Source organism: Budorcas taxicolor, chromosome 7, assembly GCF_023091745.1.
Source record: "Budorcas taxicolor isolate Tak-1 chromosome 7, Takin1.1, whole genome shotgun sequence".
NCBI lineage: Eukaryota > Metazoa > Chordata > Mammalia > Artiodactyla > Bovidae > Budorcas > Budorcas taxicolor.
Genome location: NC_068916.1, coordinates 21,645,646 through 21,666,561, shown reverse-complemented (window position 1 = coordinate 21,666,561; position 20,916 = coordinate 21,645,646). Strand labels below are relative to the sequence as shown.

Below are 20,916 nucleotides of genomic sequence, written 5' to 3'. Positions count from 1 at the left end.
CTCATGCAGTTCTATATGAAAGAACCAAATAATCCAACCAAAAAACGGGCAGAAGACCTAAACAGACATTTCTCCAAAAAAGACATACAGATGGCCATAAAGCACATGAAAAGATGCTCAACATCACTAATTATCAGAGAAATGCAAATCAAAACTATAATGACGTATCACCTCACACCAGTAAGAATGATCACCATTAAAAAGTCTACAAATAATAAATGCTAGAGAGGGTGTGGAGAAGAGAGAACCCTCCTACACTGTTGGTGGGAATGTAAATTGGCATAACCACTATGGAGAACACTATGGAGGTTCCTTAAAAAACTAAAAATACAACTACCATATGATCCAGTAATCCCACACCTGGGCATTTATCCAGAGAAAACCATAAATCAAAAAGATATAGGGACCTCAATGTTCATTAGAGCATGATTTACAATACTCAAGGCATGGAAGCAACCTAAATGTCCATCAACAACAGAACAGATAAGATGTGGTACCTACATACAATGGAACACTCGTTGGCCATAAAAAAGAATGAGACAATGCCATCTGAAGCAGCATGGATGGACCTAGAGATTAACACACCAAGTGAAGTCAGAGAAAGACAACTATCACATGATACCACTTACATGTGGAATCTCGAAAAAAATTATATAAATGAACTTGTTTACAAAACAAACAGACTTACAGTTACCAAAGGGGAAACTTGGTAGGCAGGGATAAGTTAGGAGGTTTGGGATGAACAAAAACACATACTATATATAAAATGGATAATCAAGGACATACTGTCCAGCACAGGGAACTCAATTACTTGTAATAATCTATACAGGAAAAGAATCCAAAATAGATGGATATCCGTGTAACCTAATCACTTTGCTGTACACCTGAAACTAACACAAAACTGTAAATCAACTATAGTCCAATATAAAATAAAAATTAAACTTTAAAAAACTTTAAAATAAAAGGATACTAATATACAATATTAAAACTGAGAAAGAAGGACCACAAATCTCCTAAAATCAAGGAATCTCATCTTATTCTCAGCAATGAGAATCCAAATTTACACTTTTTGTCACTCTTTATGTCACTTTATGTCACTCTTAATAAATCTAATGCTATCATTTCCTTCATATGAACTTTTAAAATGTTAGTTTTTAAAAACTAAAAATGGCCTGAGATTTTACCCAGTCTTCTCATTTCTAACTATCACTAATACTTAAAATGACAGAAGGTTCATCAAAAAACTGCACATGGATACTTACAGCAGCTATATATAACTGCCAAAACTTGGAAGCAACCAAGATTTCTTTCGTAGGCAGATAAAACTGTTCTACATCAGGGCAATGGAATATTATTGCTGATTAAAAAAGAGAGTTGAGTTAATAAGTCATGAAAAGGCATGGAGGGAACTTAAGTGCGTGTTACTATCAACCTGAAAAGGCAACATACTATATATAAAACTCCAACTAGGTGACACTCTGGAAAAGGCAGAACTGTGGAGACAGTAAAAAGACTAGTGACTGCCAGGGTTTAAGAGGGAGGGAGGGATGAACAGGTGGAGTAAGGGGTGAAACAACTGTGTATGATATTACAGTGGTGAATAACTGTCATTACATATTTGTCCAAACTCACAGAATGAACACGATCTAGAGTGAACCCTAATGCAAACTATGGGGCTTGAAGGATAGCGATATGTTAATACAGGTCATCCATTTTAACAAATGTAACCACTGTGGTGCAGGATGCTGACAGCGGGAAAGGCTGTGCATTTTGGGACATAGGGGAACTCTCAGTACTTTGTTCTAGCAATCAGAATCCAACAACACATTAAAAAGATCATACACCATGACCAAGTGGGCTTTATCCCAGGAATGCAAGGATTCTTCAATATCCACAAATCAATCAATGTAATTCACCACATTAACAAATTGAAAAATAAAAGCCATATGATTATCTCAATAGATGCAGAGAAGGCCTTTGACAAAATTCAACATCTATTTACAATAAAAACTCTCCAGAAAGCAGGAACAGAAGGAACATACCTCAACATAATAAAAGCTATATATGACAAACCCACAGCAAACATTATCCTCAATGGTGACAAACTGAAAGCATTTCCCCCAAAGTCAGGAACAAGACAAGGGTGCCCACTTTCACCGCTACTATTCAACATAGTTCTGGAAGTTTTAGCCACAGCAATCAGAGCAGAAAAAGAAATAAAAGGAATCCAAATTGGAAAAGAAGTAAAACTCTCACTGTTTGCAGATGACATGATCCTCTACATAGAAAACCCTAAAGACTCCACCAGAAAATTACTAGAGCTAATCAATGAATGTAGTAAAGTTGCAGGATATAAAATCAACACACAGAAATCCCTTGCATTCCTATACACTAATAATGAGAATGCAGAAAAAGAAATTAAGGAAACAATTCCATTCACCACTGCAACGAAAATAATAAAATACTTAGGAATATATCTACCTAAAGAAACTAAAGACCTATATATAGAAAACTATAAAACACTGATGAAAGAAATCAAAGAGGACACTAATAGATGGAGAAATATACCATGTTCATGGATCGGAAGAAGCAATATAGTGAAAATGAGTATACTACCCATAGCAATCTACAGATTCAATGCAATCCCTATCAAGCTACCAGCGGTATTTTTCACAGAGCTAGAACAAATAATTTCACAATTTGTATGGAAATACAAAAAACCTCAAATAGCCAAAGCAATCTTGAGAAAGAATGGAACTGGAGGAATCAACCTGCCTGACTTTAGGCTCTATTACAAAGCCACAGTCAGCAAGACAGTATGGTACTGCACAAAGACAGAAATATAGATCAATGGAACAAAATAGAAAGCCCAGGGATAAATCCACACACCTATGGACACCTTATCTTCGACAAAGGAGGCAAGAATATACAGTGGATTAAAGACAATCTCTTTAACAAGTGGTGCTGGGAAAACTGGTCAACCACTTGTAAAAGAATGAAACTAGAACACTTTCTAACACCATACACAAAAATAAACTCAAAATGGATTAAAGATCTAAACGGAAGACCAGAAACTATAAAACTCCTAGAGGAGAATATAGGCAAAACACTCTCCGACATAAATCACATCAGGATCCTCTATGATCCACCTCCCAGAATTCTGGAAATAAAAGCAAAAATAAACAAATGGGATCTAATTAAAATTAAAAGCTTCTGCACAACAAAGGAAACTATAGGCAAGGTGAAAAGACAGCCTTCAGAATGGGAGAAAATAATAGCAAATGAAGCAACTGACAAACAACTAATCTCAAAAATATACAAGCAACTTATGCAGCTCAATTTCAGAAAAATAAACGACCCAATCAAAAAATGGGCCAAAGAACTAAATAGAACATTTCTCCAAAGAAGACATACAGATGGCTAACAAACACATGAAAGATGCTCAACATCACTCATTATCAGAGAAATGCAAATCAAGACCACAATGAGGTACCATTTCACACCAGTCAGAATGGCTGCGATCCAAAAGTCTACAAGCAATAAATGCTGGAGAGGGTGTGGAGAAAAGGGAACCCTCTTACACTGTTGGTGGGAATGCAAACTAGTACAGCCACTATGGAGAACAGTGTGGAGATTCCTTAGAAAACTAGAAATAGAACTGCCTTATGACCCAGCAATCCCACTGCTGGGCATACACACCGAGGAAACCAGAACTGAAAGAGACACATGTACCCCAATGTTCATCACAGCACTGTTTATAATAGCCAGGACATGGAAGCAACCTAAATGTCCATTAGCAGACGAATGGATAAGAAAGCTGTGGTACATATACAATATGGAGTATTAGGAGTATTACTCAGCCATTAAAAAGAATACATTTGAATCAGTTCTAATGAGGTGGATGAAACTGGAGCCTATCATACAGAGTGAAGTAAACCAGACAGAAAAACACCAATACAGTATACTAACACATATATATGGAATTTAGAAAGATGGTAATGATAACCCTGTATGCGAGGCAGCAAAAGAGACACAGATGTATAGAATAGACTTTTGGACTCTGTGGGAGAGGGAGAGGGTGGGATGATTTGGGAGAATGGCATTGAAACATTATACTATCATGTAAGAAACGAATCGCCAGTCTAGATCCGATACAGGATACAGGATGCTTGGGGCTGGTGCACTGAGATGATATGGGGAGGGTGGTGGGAGGGAGGTTCAGGATTGGGAACTCATGTACACCCATGGTGGATTCATGTCAATGTATGGCAAAACCAATACAGTATTGTAAAGTAAAAAAATAAAAAATAAAGAGCACCAAATAAATAAATAAATAAAAATATAACCTGAATATTCCTGTATCCATTAAATAAATTCAATCTGTAGCTAAAAACCTTTCCATGAAAAAAACTCCAGGCCTAGTAGGCTTCACTGGTGAATCCTACCAAACACTTAGAGAAGATATAATACTAATCCTAGGCAAATTTTTCCAGATAATTAAAAAGGAGGGAATACTTCTCAACTCATTCTATGAAACTAGCATTATTCTGATACCAAAACCAGATAAAGACACCACAAGAAAACTACATTACTTACATCCCTCATGGTCACAGTTGCAAAAATGTTAAACATTTTAGCTAATCAAATCTAACATTATACAAGAGGATAATATACCATGACCAAGGGGCATGCCGATTTCACATTTAAAAATGAATCAATGTAATGGACCATATTTAAAAACTTTTAAAAATAATTTAAGTGCAAAAAACTGCATTTGGCAAAATCTGATATACACTACTGAAAAAAAAACTCTCAGCAACCTAAGAACAGGCAGGAACTCACTCAATCTGGTAAAGTGTCTATGAAAAATCTACAGAGAACATCACATTGGTAAAAGTATGAATGCTTTCTCCCTAAGATTAGGAACAATACAAAAATGTGCCCCCTTACCATTTCTATTCTACACTGTACTGGAGGTTCTACTCCAGTCAGGGCAATTCAGGTAACAAAAAGACTGGAAAGAAAGAAGCCATTTTCAGATGAGCTCTCATGTGTAGAAAATCCTAGGGAGTTTATCCCCCCGCCCCCCAAAAAAGCCTACTAGAAATAATAAGTTTAGCAAGGTTGCAGTATACAATTATCAACATATAAAAATCAGCCGAAAAACATGAGCTCCCACATGAGAGATCACACCCACCACACTGTCTATAATCAGAAAGACAAATAACAAGTTTTGGCAAAGATATGTGGACATGGGAAATCTCACATATTGCTGGTGGGACTGTAAAAATGGTATAGCCATTGTGGAAAACAGACTGGCAGTTACTGTTTTTTTTTTGGGGGGGGGGGGGGTTGTTTTTTTTAATTGAAGGATAATTGCTTTAGAGAATTTTGTCGGTTTCTGCCAAACACGAACATGAAGGCAGTTAGCCTTTTGACTCAGCAGTTATATTCCTAGGTACCTAAGAAAACTGAAAATATATGTCCACATAAAAACTTGTACAATGTTTTTGTGCAATGTTCTTGTACAATGTTCATAGCAACATTCTTCATAAAAGCTAAGAAATGGAAACAACCCAAATGTTCATCAACTGATGAATAAACTATATAGTATATCCAGACAACGGAACATCATTCGGCCATAAAAAAATAATGAAGTATGGATACATACAACAGCATGGATGAACGTCAAAAATATCATGCTAGGATTTCCCTGATGGTCCAGCTGTTAAGAATTTGCCTGTCAGTCAATACCAGAGACACAGGCTCAATCCCTGGACTGGGAAGATTCCACATGCCATGGGGCAACTAGACACACATGCCCTAGAGCCTAGGCTCTGCAACAACAGAAGCCACTGCAGCTAGAGACAGACCCAGTGCAGCGAGGAAGACCCAGCGCAGCCAAACAATAAATAAGTAAGTAAATTTTAAAATCATGTTAATAAGAAGCCAGACACACCAGAATAAATGGTATGTGATTCTACACATTAGAAATGCCCAGAAAAGGCAAACTCATACACACAAAGTAAGTGATCGCCAGGGTAGGAAAGAGAGAATTGGGAGTAACTGCTAATGGGTACATAGTTTATTTGAGGGGTGATGGAAATGTTCTGGAAACAGATACACGGTTGCACGTATGAAGGTACTAAAAGCCCCTAATTTGTGCAGTGTAAAATGTTTAAGATAGTGAACTTGTTAGGCCTCCCTGGTGGCCAGGTTCGATCCCTAGGTCAGGAAGATCCTCTGGAGGAGGGAATAGCAACTCTCTCCAGTATTCTTCGGGAATTCCATGGACAGAGGAACCTGGCAGGATACAGTCCATGGGGTCCCAAAGAGTCAAACATGACTGAAATGACTAACACTTTACCTCTTACTCATGTTATTTAAAATTTATCTCAATTTAAAAAGTCTAAAATAATCTACTGCGTTTCTATACATGAACAACGTGCAATTTCCGAAAGAAAATTATGAGAACAATTCTGTTCACAATAAGCATCAAAAAAATACTTAAGAAAGTTTACCAAAAGTAGTACAAGATCTGCAATTAAAAACTACAAAATACTGATGAGAGAAATTAAGACATAAATAGATATATCATGTTCATGTATTGGAAGATTCAATACTGTCAGAATAGTAATTCAACACAATCCCTACCAAAATCCTAGGTGGTTTTGTGTGTGTAAATTGACAATGTGTTCCTAAAATTTTATATAAAAATGCAAAGGACCTAGAAAAGCAAAAACAACTTTGACAGAGTAGCTAAATTAGAAAACATACACTACCTAATTTCGAAACATTTTACAAAGCTATAGTAATTAAAACAGGACAGACATGGAATAGAAGACAATCCAGAAATAAGCCCACCTATTTGTGGTCAGTTGAATTTTGACAAAATTACCAAGTTAATTCAATAGAGAAAGAACATTCTTCTCAATAAATGATGCTGGAACAATTAGATATCCACAAGCAAGATAGGGAAAAAAGGGAATGAGACAGAGAAAGGAAAAAAAAAAAAAACCTCACCCTAACTTCACATCGTATATAAAAATTAAAATGGGCCAGAGGGCTTTCCCAGTGGCTCAGTGGTAAAGAATCTGCCTGCCAATGCAGGAGACATGGGTTCAACCCCTGGTCCAGGAATCTCACAGGCTATGGAGCAACTAAGCACATGTGCCACGTATACTGGGCCTTGTGCTCTGCGTAAGATGCCACTGCAATGAGAAGCCTGCACACTGCAACTAGAGAGCAGCTCTGGCTCACCACAACTAGAGAAAAGCCCGTGCAGCAACGGAGACCCAGCACAGCCAAAAGATAAATCCAATTATTTTTAGGAAATGTAAGATCTTAAATGCAGTGATGGTGACTGCAGCCATGAAATTAAAAGACACTTACTCCTTGGAAGGAAAGTTATGCCCAACCTAGACAGTATATTCAAAAGCAGAGGCATTACTTTCCCAACAAAGGTCCTTCTAGTCAAGGCTATGGTTTTTCCAGTGGTAATGTATGGATGTGAGAGTTGGACTATAAAAGAAAGCTGATGGGGAACACGTGTACACCCGTGGCGGATTCATGCTGATCTATGGCAAAACCAATACGATATTGTAAAGTAATTATCCTCCAATTAAAATTAATAAATTTATATTAAAAACTGAATAATAAAAATCATATAGCCATCTCAATAGATGCAGAAAAGCTTTTGACACATTCAACAGATATTTATGATAAAAGCTCTCAATAAAGTGCAATTAAAGGGGACAAACCTCAACATAATAGTTTTGTCTGACAAACCCACAGCCAATATATGATGCTCAATGGTGAAAAGAAAAAAGTATTTCCTCTATATCAGGAATAAAATGAGGCTGCCCACTCTTGCTAATTTTATTCAACATAGTAATGGAAGTCTAAGTCAGAGCAATCAGGCAAGATGAAAAAAAAAAAAGAAAGCTGAGCGTACAAGAATTGATGCATTTGAACTGTGGTGTTGGAGAAGACTCTTGAGAGTCCCTTGGACTGCAAGGAGATCCCACCAGTCCATCCTAAAGGAGATCAGTCCTGGGTGTTCATTGGAAGGACTGATGTTAAAGCTGAAACTCCAATACTTTGGCCACCTGATGCGAACAGCTGACTCACTAGAAAAGACCCTGATGCTGGGAGGGACTGGGGGCAGGAGGAGAAGGAGACAACAGAGGATGAGATGGCTGGAGGGCATCGCCGACTCAATGGACATGAGTTTGGGTAAACTCCGGGAGTTGATGATGGGCAGGGAAGCCTGGTTTGCTGCGATTCATGGGGTTGCAGAGTTGGAAACAATTGAGCGACTGAACTGAACTGAAGATCTAAATGTTTACAACTTCTAGATAAAAACACAGGAGAAAATCTTTGTGGTCCTGGGTTTGGAAAAAATTTCTGAGCTATGTCACCAAAAAAACATGTGATAAAAGAAAAACTGATAGCGAGACTTCAACAAAATATAAAACTTATCAAAAAACATCACTAAGAAAATGAAAAGACAAGCCACAGACTGGGAGAAATATTTTCAAATCACATATCTGGTCACATATATGAATCCAATATATAGAGAGCATGACTGAATAATAAGAACACAGGCAACCAGATTTTAAAATGGGTAAAATAGGTTAAGAGATATTTTACCAAGAAGATATATAAATGACCAATAAGGACACAGATGTTTAATGCTGTTAATCATTAGGGAAATACAATGAGATACCACTACATATCCTCTAGAATAGCTATAATTAAGAAGAATGATAGTTTAAGAGTTGGTGAGAATGCAAAGAAATTAGAACTCTCATACCATGCTGTTGGGGAAAAAAGAAGTACAGTCACCACTACAGAAATCTGTTTTGCAGTTTCTTCAAAAGATAAACATACATAAACCACAAGACACAAGCAATTTCACTCCTAGGTACCTATCCAAGACAAATTTTTAAATTTACCTGCACAAAGACTTAATGTTTTTAAAAGACAAAAGAATGTTCCTAACAGCATCATTTTTAATAGCAAAAAACTGGAATCATTCAAATACCCAAAGATCACAAAAGGTGGTGTTTTCATATAATAGAATAAAACTTAACAATAAAAAGGAACTACTGATATAAGCCACAACATGATGACCCTCAAAAATATTACACTAAGTCAAAGAAAGTGTTAGTCACTCAGTCATGCCTGACTCTTTCAGACCCATGTACTGCAGCCCACCAGGCTCCTCAGTCCATGAAATCCTCCAGGTAAGAATACTGGAGAATTCTTCTCCAAAGAATCTTCCCAACCCAGGAATCAAACCCCAGTCTCCTGCACTGCAGGCAGATTCTTTACTGTCTGAGTCACAATGCTTGGATGACATCACCAACTCAATGGACATGAGTTTGAGCATACTCGATGAGATAGTGAAGGACAGGGAAGCCTGGCACGCTGCAGTCCACGAGGTGGCACAGAATTGAACACAACTGAACAGGTCAAAGAAAACACATAGACAAAATAGTGTATAATCTGATTTATACGAAATTCTAAAGAAAGGCAAAACTAGACAGAAAGCAAGTCCATGGTTGCTGGGGGTAGGACTGCAAACAGACACAGAACTTATGGGGATGATAAAACTGATGGTTTCACAACAGTATGTATTTACTACAACTCAAACTGTACAGTTCAATTATACAATTACAGTGGGTAAATTCACTGGGTATTATTAATAACTTGATAAAAAGTTGTTTAGAAGTAAACTACTCACCATTGTAGCCTTCGAGAACAGAATCAATAATAGGTCTGGCAGTTAAGTTATAAACATCTAGTTGTTTACTCTCTGGTCCAAAAACAGTATCAAAAGTAAATGTCTTTGGAGGTTCATTGGAAGAATCAGTCTTATGTACAGTGATAGTTCCCCTCATCTCATCCACACTGACAGCCTGTTTGTAGCACATTGATTTCTCTCTCTCATTGAGGGGCCGGCACCTAACAACCACCTTCACATTATCGCAGCTTTCCGGCTTCTCTGATTTATTGATCTGGTGGAGAAAATATTTACAAATAACGAAAAGAACATTTACTTTTACCTTCAACAGATTAAATTTAAAACCTGAAAAGGCTACTTTGCCACCTCAGTGCCTTGCACACATTAAACATTCCATAATTATTTGTTAAATTTAATTAAAGATCTTATAGATATATAGAAAAAGTTACTAAAAAGGTATAAAAATAGTTTCTTTTATAATACAAATAAGGGAAGAGGTAATTTAATTTACATTTATAGTTAATGTTATTCAGGCAGAAAATCAGAATGTGTAAGAGACTTGTCTTTCTGCACAAAGTCCCTGACTTCCTCTGAGTTTCCTGCCTATAGAAGAACAAATGTGAATGTGGTTAATAACTTTAATCAAGAATCCAGTAGTAGGTCCTCTGTGCCCTCTCAGACTTTCAACTTTCTTTTCTACAATCCATTAGTTAAAAAAAAAGAAATTAATCAAACACTATATCCACATATGGTCTACTTTTTCTATATTAGTGAAAGACAGAAAAACAGCCTAATGGCAGAGAAAAAAATGTCTTGGAAAATTTTTTTAATGCCTCTACCCTCATGAACATTTGTACATGTAAAGTTTCAAACTCTGAAATTCTATGATTAAGCATCTACTAAAATTCAATCCAATTATTAAATATAATCCAATTACTATCCAGTTTAACAGTTAAGTTGAACAGATACTAAATTCCTACTCTTTCAGATACTCTTCTAAGCATCAGAGAAACAAGCATGAGCCACTGTCATTCACAAGGAATAGATGATATCAATTCAACACACTTCTTTCCATCTCTACTTTCACCACCTTATTCCAGGTTATTATCTTGTCCCGAATTATAAGAAACTCCTAACTGTACTGCTGGGCTTTCCTGGTGGCTCAGCGATAAACAATCTGCCTGGCAATTCAGGAGTCTCAGGTTCGATCCCTGGGTTGGGAAGATCCCCTGGAGAAGAAAATGACAACCCACTCCAGTATTCCTGCCTGGGAAATCCCAAGGTCAGAGGAGCCTGGGAGGCTCCAGTCCATTGGGTGGCAAAGAGTTGGACATGACTTAGCAACTAAACACCACCACCAACTGTATCGCTGCATCTAATTAGGTTCCGATATGGTCTGTTCTCTACCTGGCAGTCAGTTTCAACAAATCTAATTAAGTCACTCCCCTACTCAGAAATCTACAATAGTTTCCCACAGATTTTAGGATAAAAGTCAAAATCCTTACAGTGGTCTGTAAGATCTGGTTCTGGCCCATGTCCACTTCTCCAGCTTTATTTCACAAGTTACTCTGCTTGGCTTTCTTAGTCACAGCCACATTGGCTTTCTTTTGGGCCTTTTCTTGTCTCCATGCTTCCTCTCACCACACTCCTTTCCAGGTGCTGTTTCTTATGCCTAAAACATACTCCACCCTCTTCAATTACTTTGCAGAGCTCAGCTCAACAGCTCCTTCACCTGGGAAGACTTCCCTGACTAGAGTTGACCTTATATAGGTCCTGATAGCAACAATCTTTCTTCTGCACTGGTTACAATTTTACTTTTTTTTTTTTTTTTGGCTTCTTATTTTATTAAAGTCTGTGTCTGTATCTAACTGAGAAGTTCCAAACAGGTACTCAGTCAAGGGACTAAATTTGGCCCACAAATGTCTTTTGTTTGGCTCCTATTATCTAAAAATCTTTTAAGTCAGTTGCTAAAATTTAAAAATTAGAAATCTCATTAAAATAACAATCTCTAGATTCTCTGAAAAACAAATAGATATCTGACATTTGTAAGCCAGCATTCCTACACGGCAACATTTAAACAATTCACCAGAGTCTACTTCTATCTATTGTACGCCACTGATCCACTTCGCCTAGTTAAGCATCCTATCACTATGTGTGGTTTTCACCTCTGCCCTACAGGGCAAGCTTTTCTCTTCAAGTTCAAGAACATGGCTGGTTTTGCTCAATATTGTATCTCCAGTGCCTAGTATGTAGTTTTTGTTTAGTAGCTAAGTCGTGACCCCATGGACTGTAGCCGGCCAGACTCCTTCGTCCATGCGATTTTCCAGGCAAGAATACTGGAGTGGGCTGTCGTTTCCTTTTGTAGGGGAACTTCCCCAACCAGGGACCAAACCAGCTTCTCCTGTATTACCAGGGGGATTCTTTACCACTGAGCCAACAGTGTGGCTGGTGCCCAGTAATAAATTGTTGAATAAACTGATAATTAAACAGAAAGCAACGAGGAACAAATATTAAGCATTTAATGCTAAAAGTCAAGCACTGTCCTTCAAGCCTCCTGCGTATTATCTTATTTCATCCTGATACCCCCATGAGGAAAAGTTTAATTATGCAGGAAAGAAGAACCTAGAAAGATAAATTACCCAGGGCCTCGCAATCGGCCACTTCTCAGGTGTTCTCCATGAGCGTATAATGGACTTACGACGCCTGCTTATTAAGTGAACGATAATAACCTATGAAATCCTACATGACGAACATACGACCATCCACCACTCACCCCCTCACGTAAATAACCGGCCACAGTTGGAGGGTTCCCCATGACTGGACTTACGACGCCCCCTTATTAAGTCACACGATAATAATCTGTGAAATCCTACAAGACAAGCATACCATCACCCACCACTCACCCGCCTCACACACAAAGACACCTACGGATTACATTCTGCATTGTCAGCTAGGGCGCCACGAGAGGAATGACAGCTCGAGTCAGGAGCCTGGAGTAGGGGCAGACAACCCGTGCTCTGCTGCCTTCCAGAGCCCGGCTCCGCGACGCAGAGCCCCACCGGGCATCCAAGAGCCAACCCTCCGCGGCCGCTCCTAGACGCCCTACCCGGAGAACAGGGCTGGGAGCGAGCGCGCATCCTCCGGCACAGCGCCTTTATGTCAAGCACCCCAGGCCTTTCGGGGTGCAGCAGCGACCAAGGTGGCAAGGGCTGCTCCGGGCCCCTCCCGGGGTCGGGTGGACCCCCACATGCCCGGGCCCAACCGCCTGGCTCCCACACCGCTTGGCCCGCCCGGCCCGGCCCCGCCCCACCCGGGCCGCCTGCCTGCTCCGCGCCTCCATGGTAACGGCCGCGCTACCCGGCCAGGCCGCAGCGATGAGGAGGAGCCCCAGCGGCTGAGTGACTCTCCTTACCGGCATTGCGGCTTCCTCCCGTGCCCCGCGGACGTCCCCGCCCGGGGTGCAGGCCAACGACGCCGGCTTCGCGGGAGAGGCGGATCAGACACTCCTGAAACACCGCCTTGGCGCACCCAAGACTGCGGCTCCTCTGGCGAGAGCTCGCTGTGCGCAGGCGCACTCCGCCTCGCCCCGCCCCATCCCCGGGCACGAGGCTTCCTCCGCCACTTGGACTACGCCTGCGCCAGAACTTTCCGAGTCCGTCTCCTAGGAAGCCAGGCTGAGGCTGCGCTTGCGCAATGCTGCCATTCCGCTGCCGGTGGAAATCTGACCGAATTTGGAGGTGGGATATCTGGCTACTACGGTTGGGGAAGAAGAGGCACAACGCCGCCCATCTTCCAGCGCTTGCTATGTTCTAAATATTATAAACAACAATAGTAATTGTACATTCTGTTTCCTCAGAAGAGCCACTTTACATATGTTATTGTGCTTGATTGCCAACTTATGACCTGTCTCACCATTAGCTGAGGAACTTTGTCAGTATTCTCACAGTTACCTCCAGAGCCTAGAATAGAAGCTGGCACAAGGTGGATTCTCAATAAATATTTGTGAAAGAAAGAATGACCTATCTGAACCACTCCCCTGAACACCGCTCTGCTTGGACGTGCAATAATTTCAAGTTTATTATGTCCAAAATTGAACCGTTGATTCCCACTTCCTATCGCCTACTAGTACCTATGCCACACCTGTTAAATATAAAATAAACAATTTTAAAAGTCCATCACAATAATGTAAGCTGGATTCTGACAATTGATCAGGTTAAATCACAGTCTTTTTCTCTCATACTTAATATCCAATCTTTCTACAGAACTAGAACTAGTTGTCTCTGTCTCAGAAGTAGAACCAGAATCTGACCACTTTGAGCACCAACCATCTCTCGCCTGCATTACTAAACAGCTCAGAACTAGTTTCCTTGCAGTGCATCCTTGCCCATCCCAGTCTACTTTCAACACAAGAGGCAGAGTGCTGGTGTTAAAATGAGTCAGATACTGTTGATAGCTCAAGGGTAAAGAATCTGCCTTCCCATACAGGAGATGGAGGTTCTGTCCCTGGGTGGGGAAGATCTCCTGGAGAAGGAAATGGCAACCTACTCCAGTAGTCTTGCCTGGGAAATTCCATGGATAGAAGGGCCTGGCGGCTACAGTGGGTGGGGTTGCAAAAAGTCTGACACGGCTTAGCAAGTAAAACAACACTGCCTTCATTCATAACCTGCCAGTGATTTCTCATCTCCCAGCATAAAAGTCACAGGCTCAGATCATAGTCCTTGGTTCCTGCAATCTTCCCTCTTACTCATCATTGCAAGCTATCCCTCTCACACCAGCTGCACTTGGCCTCCTTGACTCATCTGACCTTGCAGGCATGGTTTCATGATAGAATACAAGGCCTTTTATGCTTGCAGTAGGAGCTAATAAAACAGTGTCAGCATACTGTTCTAAGTGCTTTAATTCCTTTTAAATTATTAATTTAATTCACATAAAAACTTTTTGAAATAGGTACCATTAGTCATTTTAATAGAAAATAGAAGGAACTATTTCACAGATTTAAAAAACTGAGGCATAGAGCCATTAAGTAACTTGTCCAAGGTCATGCATATGGGCAGCGACAAAGCCCAGATCCAAAGCCAGGCCCTGCCTAGAAAGCTCCTCGCTAAATATTGCCTGACTCCCTCATTGCCTTCAGAATATCTTTGTTCACATATCACCTCCTTAGTGAAGCCTACTAATGATCTCTCTACTTAAAATGCCAACCTTCAGATATTTTCCCAGTGGTCCAGTGGTTAGGACTCTGCTGTCCAATGCAGTTCCCTGCAGGGAACTAAGATCCCACATGCCACAGGGTACGGCCAAAAACTAAAACAGAAAACAAAATTCCAATCTTCAGTCCCAGCCTTGTTATCTTCCCTCCCTACTTTATATTTCTCCGTAGTACTTATCACTCTCTGATATATGATAGATACAATATATATCTGCTTTATTAAGATTCACCAATTTATACAATTCAGTGATTCTTACTGTATACAGAGCTGTGTGACCATAACCACAATTGAGTTTAAACATTTTCATCACACCCAAAAGAAACACTTACAGCTATCACTCCCCCTTTCCCCTTGCAACATCCCAGCCCTAGGCAACCACTAATCTTTCTGTATCTATAGATTTGCCTATTTTGGACTTATCATATAAATGGAATTATATAATATGTAACCTTCTGTGAAATGATGTCTATCACTTAGAATAATATTTTCAAGCATCATCCCTATTGTAACACATAACAATAATCCTTTACTTTTTATGGCTAAATAATGTTCTATTGTATGAATATACCACATTTTTATCTATTTATCAATTGATGAACATTTGGGTTGTCTCTACTTTCTGGTACTATGGATAATAAGTTTTTGTGAACATGTTTCATTTCTCTCAGGTATATGCTACAAGTGGAATTGATGGATCATTTAGTAACTCTAATGTTTAACATTTTGAGGAACTATCAAGTCATTTTCCAAAGTGGCTGCACCACCAGCAATGTAAGAGGATTTCCATTCCCACCAGCAGTGTATGAGGTTTACAATTTTCTCTACATCCTCGCCACCACCTGCTGTTGTCTTGAATTGCTTATTATGGCCATCCTGCTGATGTAAAATAGCATCACTTTGTAGTTTCTATTTGTAATTCCTTGATGATTAGTAATGTTGGACATGATTTCACATACTCTTTGACCATCTGAATATCTTCTTCAGAGAAATGTCTAATCAATTCTTTGCCCTTTTCATTATTAAGTTGTAAGAATTCCTTATATATTCTAAATACACGTCTTTTCAGATATATGATATACATGTGCTTTCTCCTATTATGTGTGTTGTCTTTTGAATCACTAGATGCTGCTCTTTGAAGCATGAAAGTTTTAAATTTTGATCAAGTCCAAACTTTTCTTTTGTTATTTTCTTGTATATTTGGTGCAAATCTAAGAAACCACTTCCTAACTCAAGACATGAAGATGTTCTTTTTTAACAGTTTTCTAGTTTTAGCTCTTACGTTAAGATCTATGATCTATTTTGAGTTATTTTTGTATATGATATGTTATTGGGATCCAGTTTCATTCTTCTGCATGTGAATATTCATCTGTCCTATCACCATTTGCTGAAAAGAGTGTTGTTTCCCCCACTGAATTATTGTAGCAACCTGGGCAAATAACAACTGGTCATAAATATGAGGGTTGATTTCCAGAGTCTAAATTCAATTCCATGGATCTATATGTCCATCCAGTACTATATTGTCTTGATTACCATAGGCTTGTAGTAAGTTTTGAAATTAGATACTACAAAGCCTATATGTCTGCTTTTTCAAGGTAGTTTTGGTCATTCTGAATTCCTTGGTTGTTCATAGGAATTTTTAAAATACATTGTTAGTTTAGATCTATGATCTATTTTCAGTAATTTTTGTATACAATATGATATAGGGATCAAAAAGACAGCTAGAAACTTATAGGGATTATATTGAATTTATAGACAGTTCTGGAAGTATTGCTATTTAATAATTTAAATCTTCCAGCTCATAAACATGGAATGTCTCTCCATTTATTTAGATCTTCTTTAATTTTTTTCAGTAATGTTCTGTAGTTTTCTATAGCATACACACATATTCCCCAAGGGTAACCACTATCTTGACTCTAACATTATAGATCTATTCTTTATGCTGTTTATAAATGAAATCATACAGTATGAATTCTTTTTTATCTGTCTTCCAACATTCAATATCATGTTTGTAAGATTCTTCCTTACAATGTGGTATGCTAAGCTACGTGACTTCAGTCGTCTCCAACTCTGTGCGACCCCATAGATGGCAGCCCACCAGGCTCCCCCGTCCCTGGGATTCTCTAGGCAAGAATACTGCAGTGGGTTGCCATTTCCTTCTCCAATGCATGAAAGTGAAAAGTCAAAGTGAAGTCGCTCAGTCATGTCCGACTCTTAGCGACCCTGTGGACTGCAGCCTACCAGGCTCCCCTGTCCTTGGGATTTTCCAGGCAAGAGTACTGGAGTGGGGAGCCATTGCCTTCTCCACAATGTGGTATGCTGCTAAGTCACTTCAGTCATGTCCGACTCTGTGCGATCCCATAGACCACAGGCCACCAGGCTCCCCCGTCCCCGGGATTCTCCAAGCAAGAACACTGGAGTGGGTTGCCATTTCCTTCTCCAATGCATGAAAGTGAAAAGTGAAAGTCAAGTCGCTCAGTCCTATCCGACTCTTAGCGACCCCATGGACTGCAGCCTACCAGGCTCCTCCACGCATGGGATTTTCCAGGCAAGAGTACTGGAGTGGGGTGCCATTGCCTTCTCCCCCACAATGTGGTATAGTATCCCCTATATCGTGTGACTATACCACAATTTGTTTATCCCATTCAACTATTGATGGACATTTGGGTTGTATCCAGTTTAGGGCTATTACAAATAGTGCTTCTATGAACATGTACGTTCACATATGCATTTCTGTTGGACATATATCTAGGAGTGGAATTGCTGGGATTTTCATATATTCTACGCAAGCTTTTCTCTTTCCTGACTAGACTAAAATTTCCACCTCTCTTCTATTCACTGTTATGTTCCAGCGCCTAACACATTGCAGCCTTCAATAGATAACCTCCAGGGCGGCTTGCTCACCAGCCGCCCCCCCTCCCCCCTCCGGCTGGGGACTCTGCGCCTGGGGCTTTAGGTGCGGAAGAGGGGCTCAGTGGGTGGGCGTGGGGTGGAGTAAGAGTAGAGAGGATCCTTCACCCACCTGCGCGCTCTCCCTCCCGCCGCGTCCCAGGCCCGCGCCCCTCACCTCGGGAACAAAGGGCCGGGAGGAGTGGGCCCCCGCGCGCCAGGGCAGTCCCAGGGCCAGGGGTGAGGGGTGGGCCAGCTGAGCCCGCTCCGCCCCGCCCCGCCTCGTGGCCTCCCCAGCTGCAAGTCACTGACGCTGGGGTAGAAAACGCCAAGCTAAGCCGGGACCCAGACCCAGGATCTGACGCATTCATGGCTTCCGGAGGGCAGCATGCGCCGCAGAATTCGGCCTCGGAGGTTAGATCCTCCCGGTGTCCAGGTAAGAGTTCGGACGAAAGTCTAGGCGAAATGGCCCTTCGCTGTCCGCTTCCCCCGCGGCCGTGGAACGTCTCTCTCTCCGCGGCAATCCGGAAAAGTTTCTCGGAGGCGTGCCTGCGCGATGCGCTCCGGCTCCCCACGCCTTCGTGGACCAGATCGGTGCGGGGAGGAATGCGGGCTCGGCCAGCTGCAGGCCCCGACCCCGCCGCAGCTCGGGGGCCGCCGCCCGCACCATCTACGCAGCCCCCAGTCCCCAGCCCGCCCAGGCTCATGCAGAAAACCTGGGGAGGCTTCCCGGACCAGCGCCGGCTGCTCGCCTACCTGACGCAGGCCCAGGGCCGCGAGGCGCGTCTGTGGCGGGGTGGCCAACTCCAGGTACAGGTACCCACGCGGGGCCCTCCGGGAAGCACGGTCATCCCCCTCCCTCACGCGCGCACGGGACGAGCCCGGGTTCCACGTGCACCCGCGACCAGGTGAGCCGCACCCTGGAGCCTGCACCTTCCCCAGGTGCGTCCCTCTCACTCCCCAGCTTATCTCACTGAAACGGTGCTTCACTAGAGGGCTTTGGAAGAGGGCTTGTTTGAGTCGGGGAATTCAGCTGAAGACCCAAAATACGGACGCAGGAAGGAGAGGGTCTGAATGGGGGAACAACAGGACAAAGAGAGACACTTTTACGTGACCGCTATTTAGGGTGACGGGGCTTCTTACAACCCCTCTGGTCCAGCCACTGATGGACTGAGACCAACGACCTTCTCTATTCTCCCCCACCTCCTCCTTCCAGCAGGCGGAGATTTGCGAAGCCTTCAGGGAAGTTGTGTTGTGGCTCCTGAGCGTTGAGAACATCTTTGACTTCTCTCAGACCACTTTTAACCTGGCTCTCACTATCTTCAGCCGCCTTATAGTTTCAGTAAAGGTAGGGGAGTTGTGAGGGATGGTGGCAGATGGGTGGGTGTGGAAACTGAGCTTTGTTTCCTGTTGCTACCTGACAAGGGAGCCACCCCAGGTGCTCAAACCCAACGTTATAAATTAAGTCAATGGCTCCAAGAATAGAACTGGAATTGGAAAATCCTACCACCTTACCTGTCTGGCTCAGTGTTGTGTGGCCATCAGTGGTCAGCCTGAGGCCAGCAGGGGGCTGTGTGTTCCCCGAGATGATGCTGTAGTTCCCATCTCCAGTCCGTCTTCTAACAAAGAGCTATTCACTAGTCATCTGTGGTTCTGAAACCAGGAGGTTTTCATTGGTCACATCTAAAAATGGGGCTAAATTCCTTGCAAATAAATACAATGTCTTTTTTAAAAATTAAAAAAAACTCGATTTCTTAAAAACAACAAAAAACCCACAGATGCTTTATGATTAGTCTCTGACACTCATATTCTCAAATGTGTCTCTTCCATATGGCAGATAAAAAAGCATTTACTCCATTGTGTCACAATTACTTCCTTGAGACTTGCTACAAAAGTTAATGAAGAAGAGGAGGTATGCATCCCTGGAAGCTGATTAAGGGCTGCTTTTGAGGTTTAGGGGTGTGTAACATTGGAAACTCAAGTTTCCTGAAAGGTCTGTGGTCTTGGGAATGGGCATTTTGGAAAAGTCACACCTCCCAGGATCTCTGCTGTCCCTTCCTTAGGCTTGTCAGACGCTGGTGGTGGTGGTTTAGTCGCTCAGTCCTGTCCGACTCTTGCGACCCCATGGACTATAGCCTGCCACACTCCTCTGTCTGTGGAATTTCCTAGGCAAGGATACTGGAGTGGATTGCCATTTCCTTCTCCAGGAGATCTTTCCAACACAGGGATCAAACCTAGGCTCCCTGAAGGATTCTTTACCCATCTGAGCCATGCGAATTCTGGTACCCCACAAATGGGAAAATAGAACAGCTGAATTGTCCTGGTCCAGCAAACCCAGAAGCCTGACCTCCTGGCAGATATATCTTGCCTCATTGGTTGATGGAAGATGCCACCTCCCACTAAGCAGAGGAAAGTGGCCTCCCAGACCATCTGGCCTAATAGCTATCCCCCAGAAACTACATCTAAGAAAGCTGCTTGAGACTTAAGGACTTGCCTGTGTCAAAGAAACTGGTCTTCAGGGAGAGTGGGACCCTCTTCTGGGAGGGGCAGGAGGGCCACGAGCAGTGGGTGGAAGAGAAGCCCCCGTAAGTGCTTCAGGCTTGCTTGAATTTCTCCATTTCACTATGGCTTCTGTTCAGAAGATCCTCTCCCAGTATCCTTCCCAAACCTCCCTTCCTACTTCCCTCCCTCCAACCTCTCCCTCTTTGTGGAACCACTGCCATTTATACAAGGTCCCCTTAGCTGATCTCAAGGTCCAAGGGGCCAGAAAAAGGCATGGTGTGTCCAGTTCCAAACTTGCAATAAAAACTATTTTAACCCTGTTTGTTAGAATGTAATGTGTGCCCTGCAAAGATGCTTTTGTCCAACTAAGAACCAAGTAAATAACCCTTAAAAGAACTATTTCTAGAGGTTATATAATACTTTGTTTTTCTAAAAGAGTAGGACCAAGTCTTCAGTGCACTTGGTACTTGAATGTTTACTCATAGACAAGCCTTATAATTTCTCTGGGGAAAAGTCATAGCCTTCAATAAAGGCTGAAAGGAATGTGTTTGCAGCTATGGTGTTACCTGG

The 20,916-nt window shown here is 41.6% G+C and overlaps 1 protein-coding gene across 1 annotated transcript in view; it reads right to left on the bottom strand.

The window, feature by feature from the left end:
* The window catches only part of KIF3A (kinesin family member 3A), a 76,955-nt gene extending 65,672 nt beyond the window's left edge, over positions 1-11,283 (bottom strand). The window contains exons 1-2 of the mRNA XM_052643323.1: positions 11,254-11,283; positions 9,749-10,022 (exon numbers count right to left, since the gene is read on the bottom strand). Coding sequence (XP_052499283.1) covers positions 9,749-10,022; positions 11,254-11,283 — 304 coding nt within the window. The remainder of the gene's footprint in view (positions 1-9,748; positions 10,023-11,253) is intronic.
* Between the last annotated feature and the right edge of the window lie 9,633 nt (positions 11,284-20,916).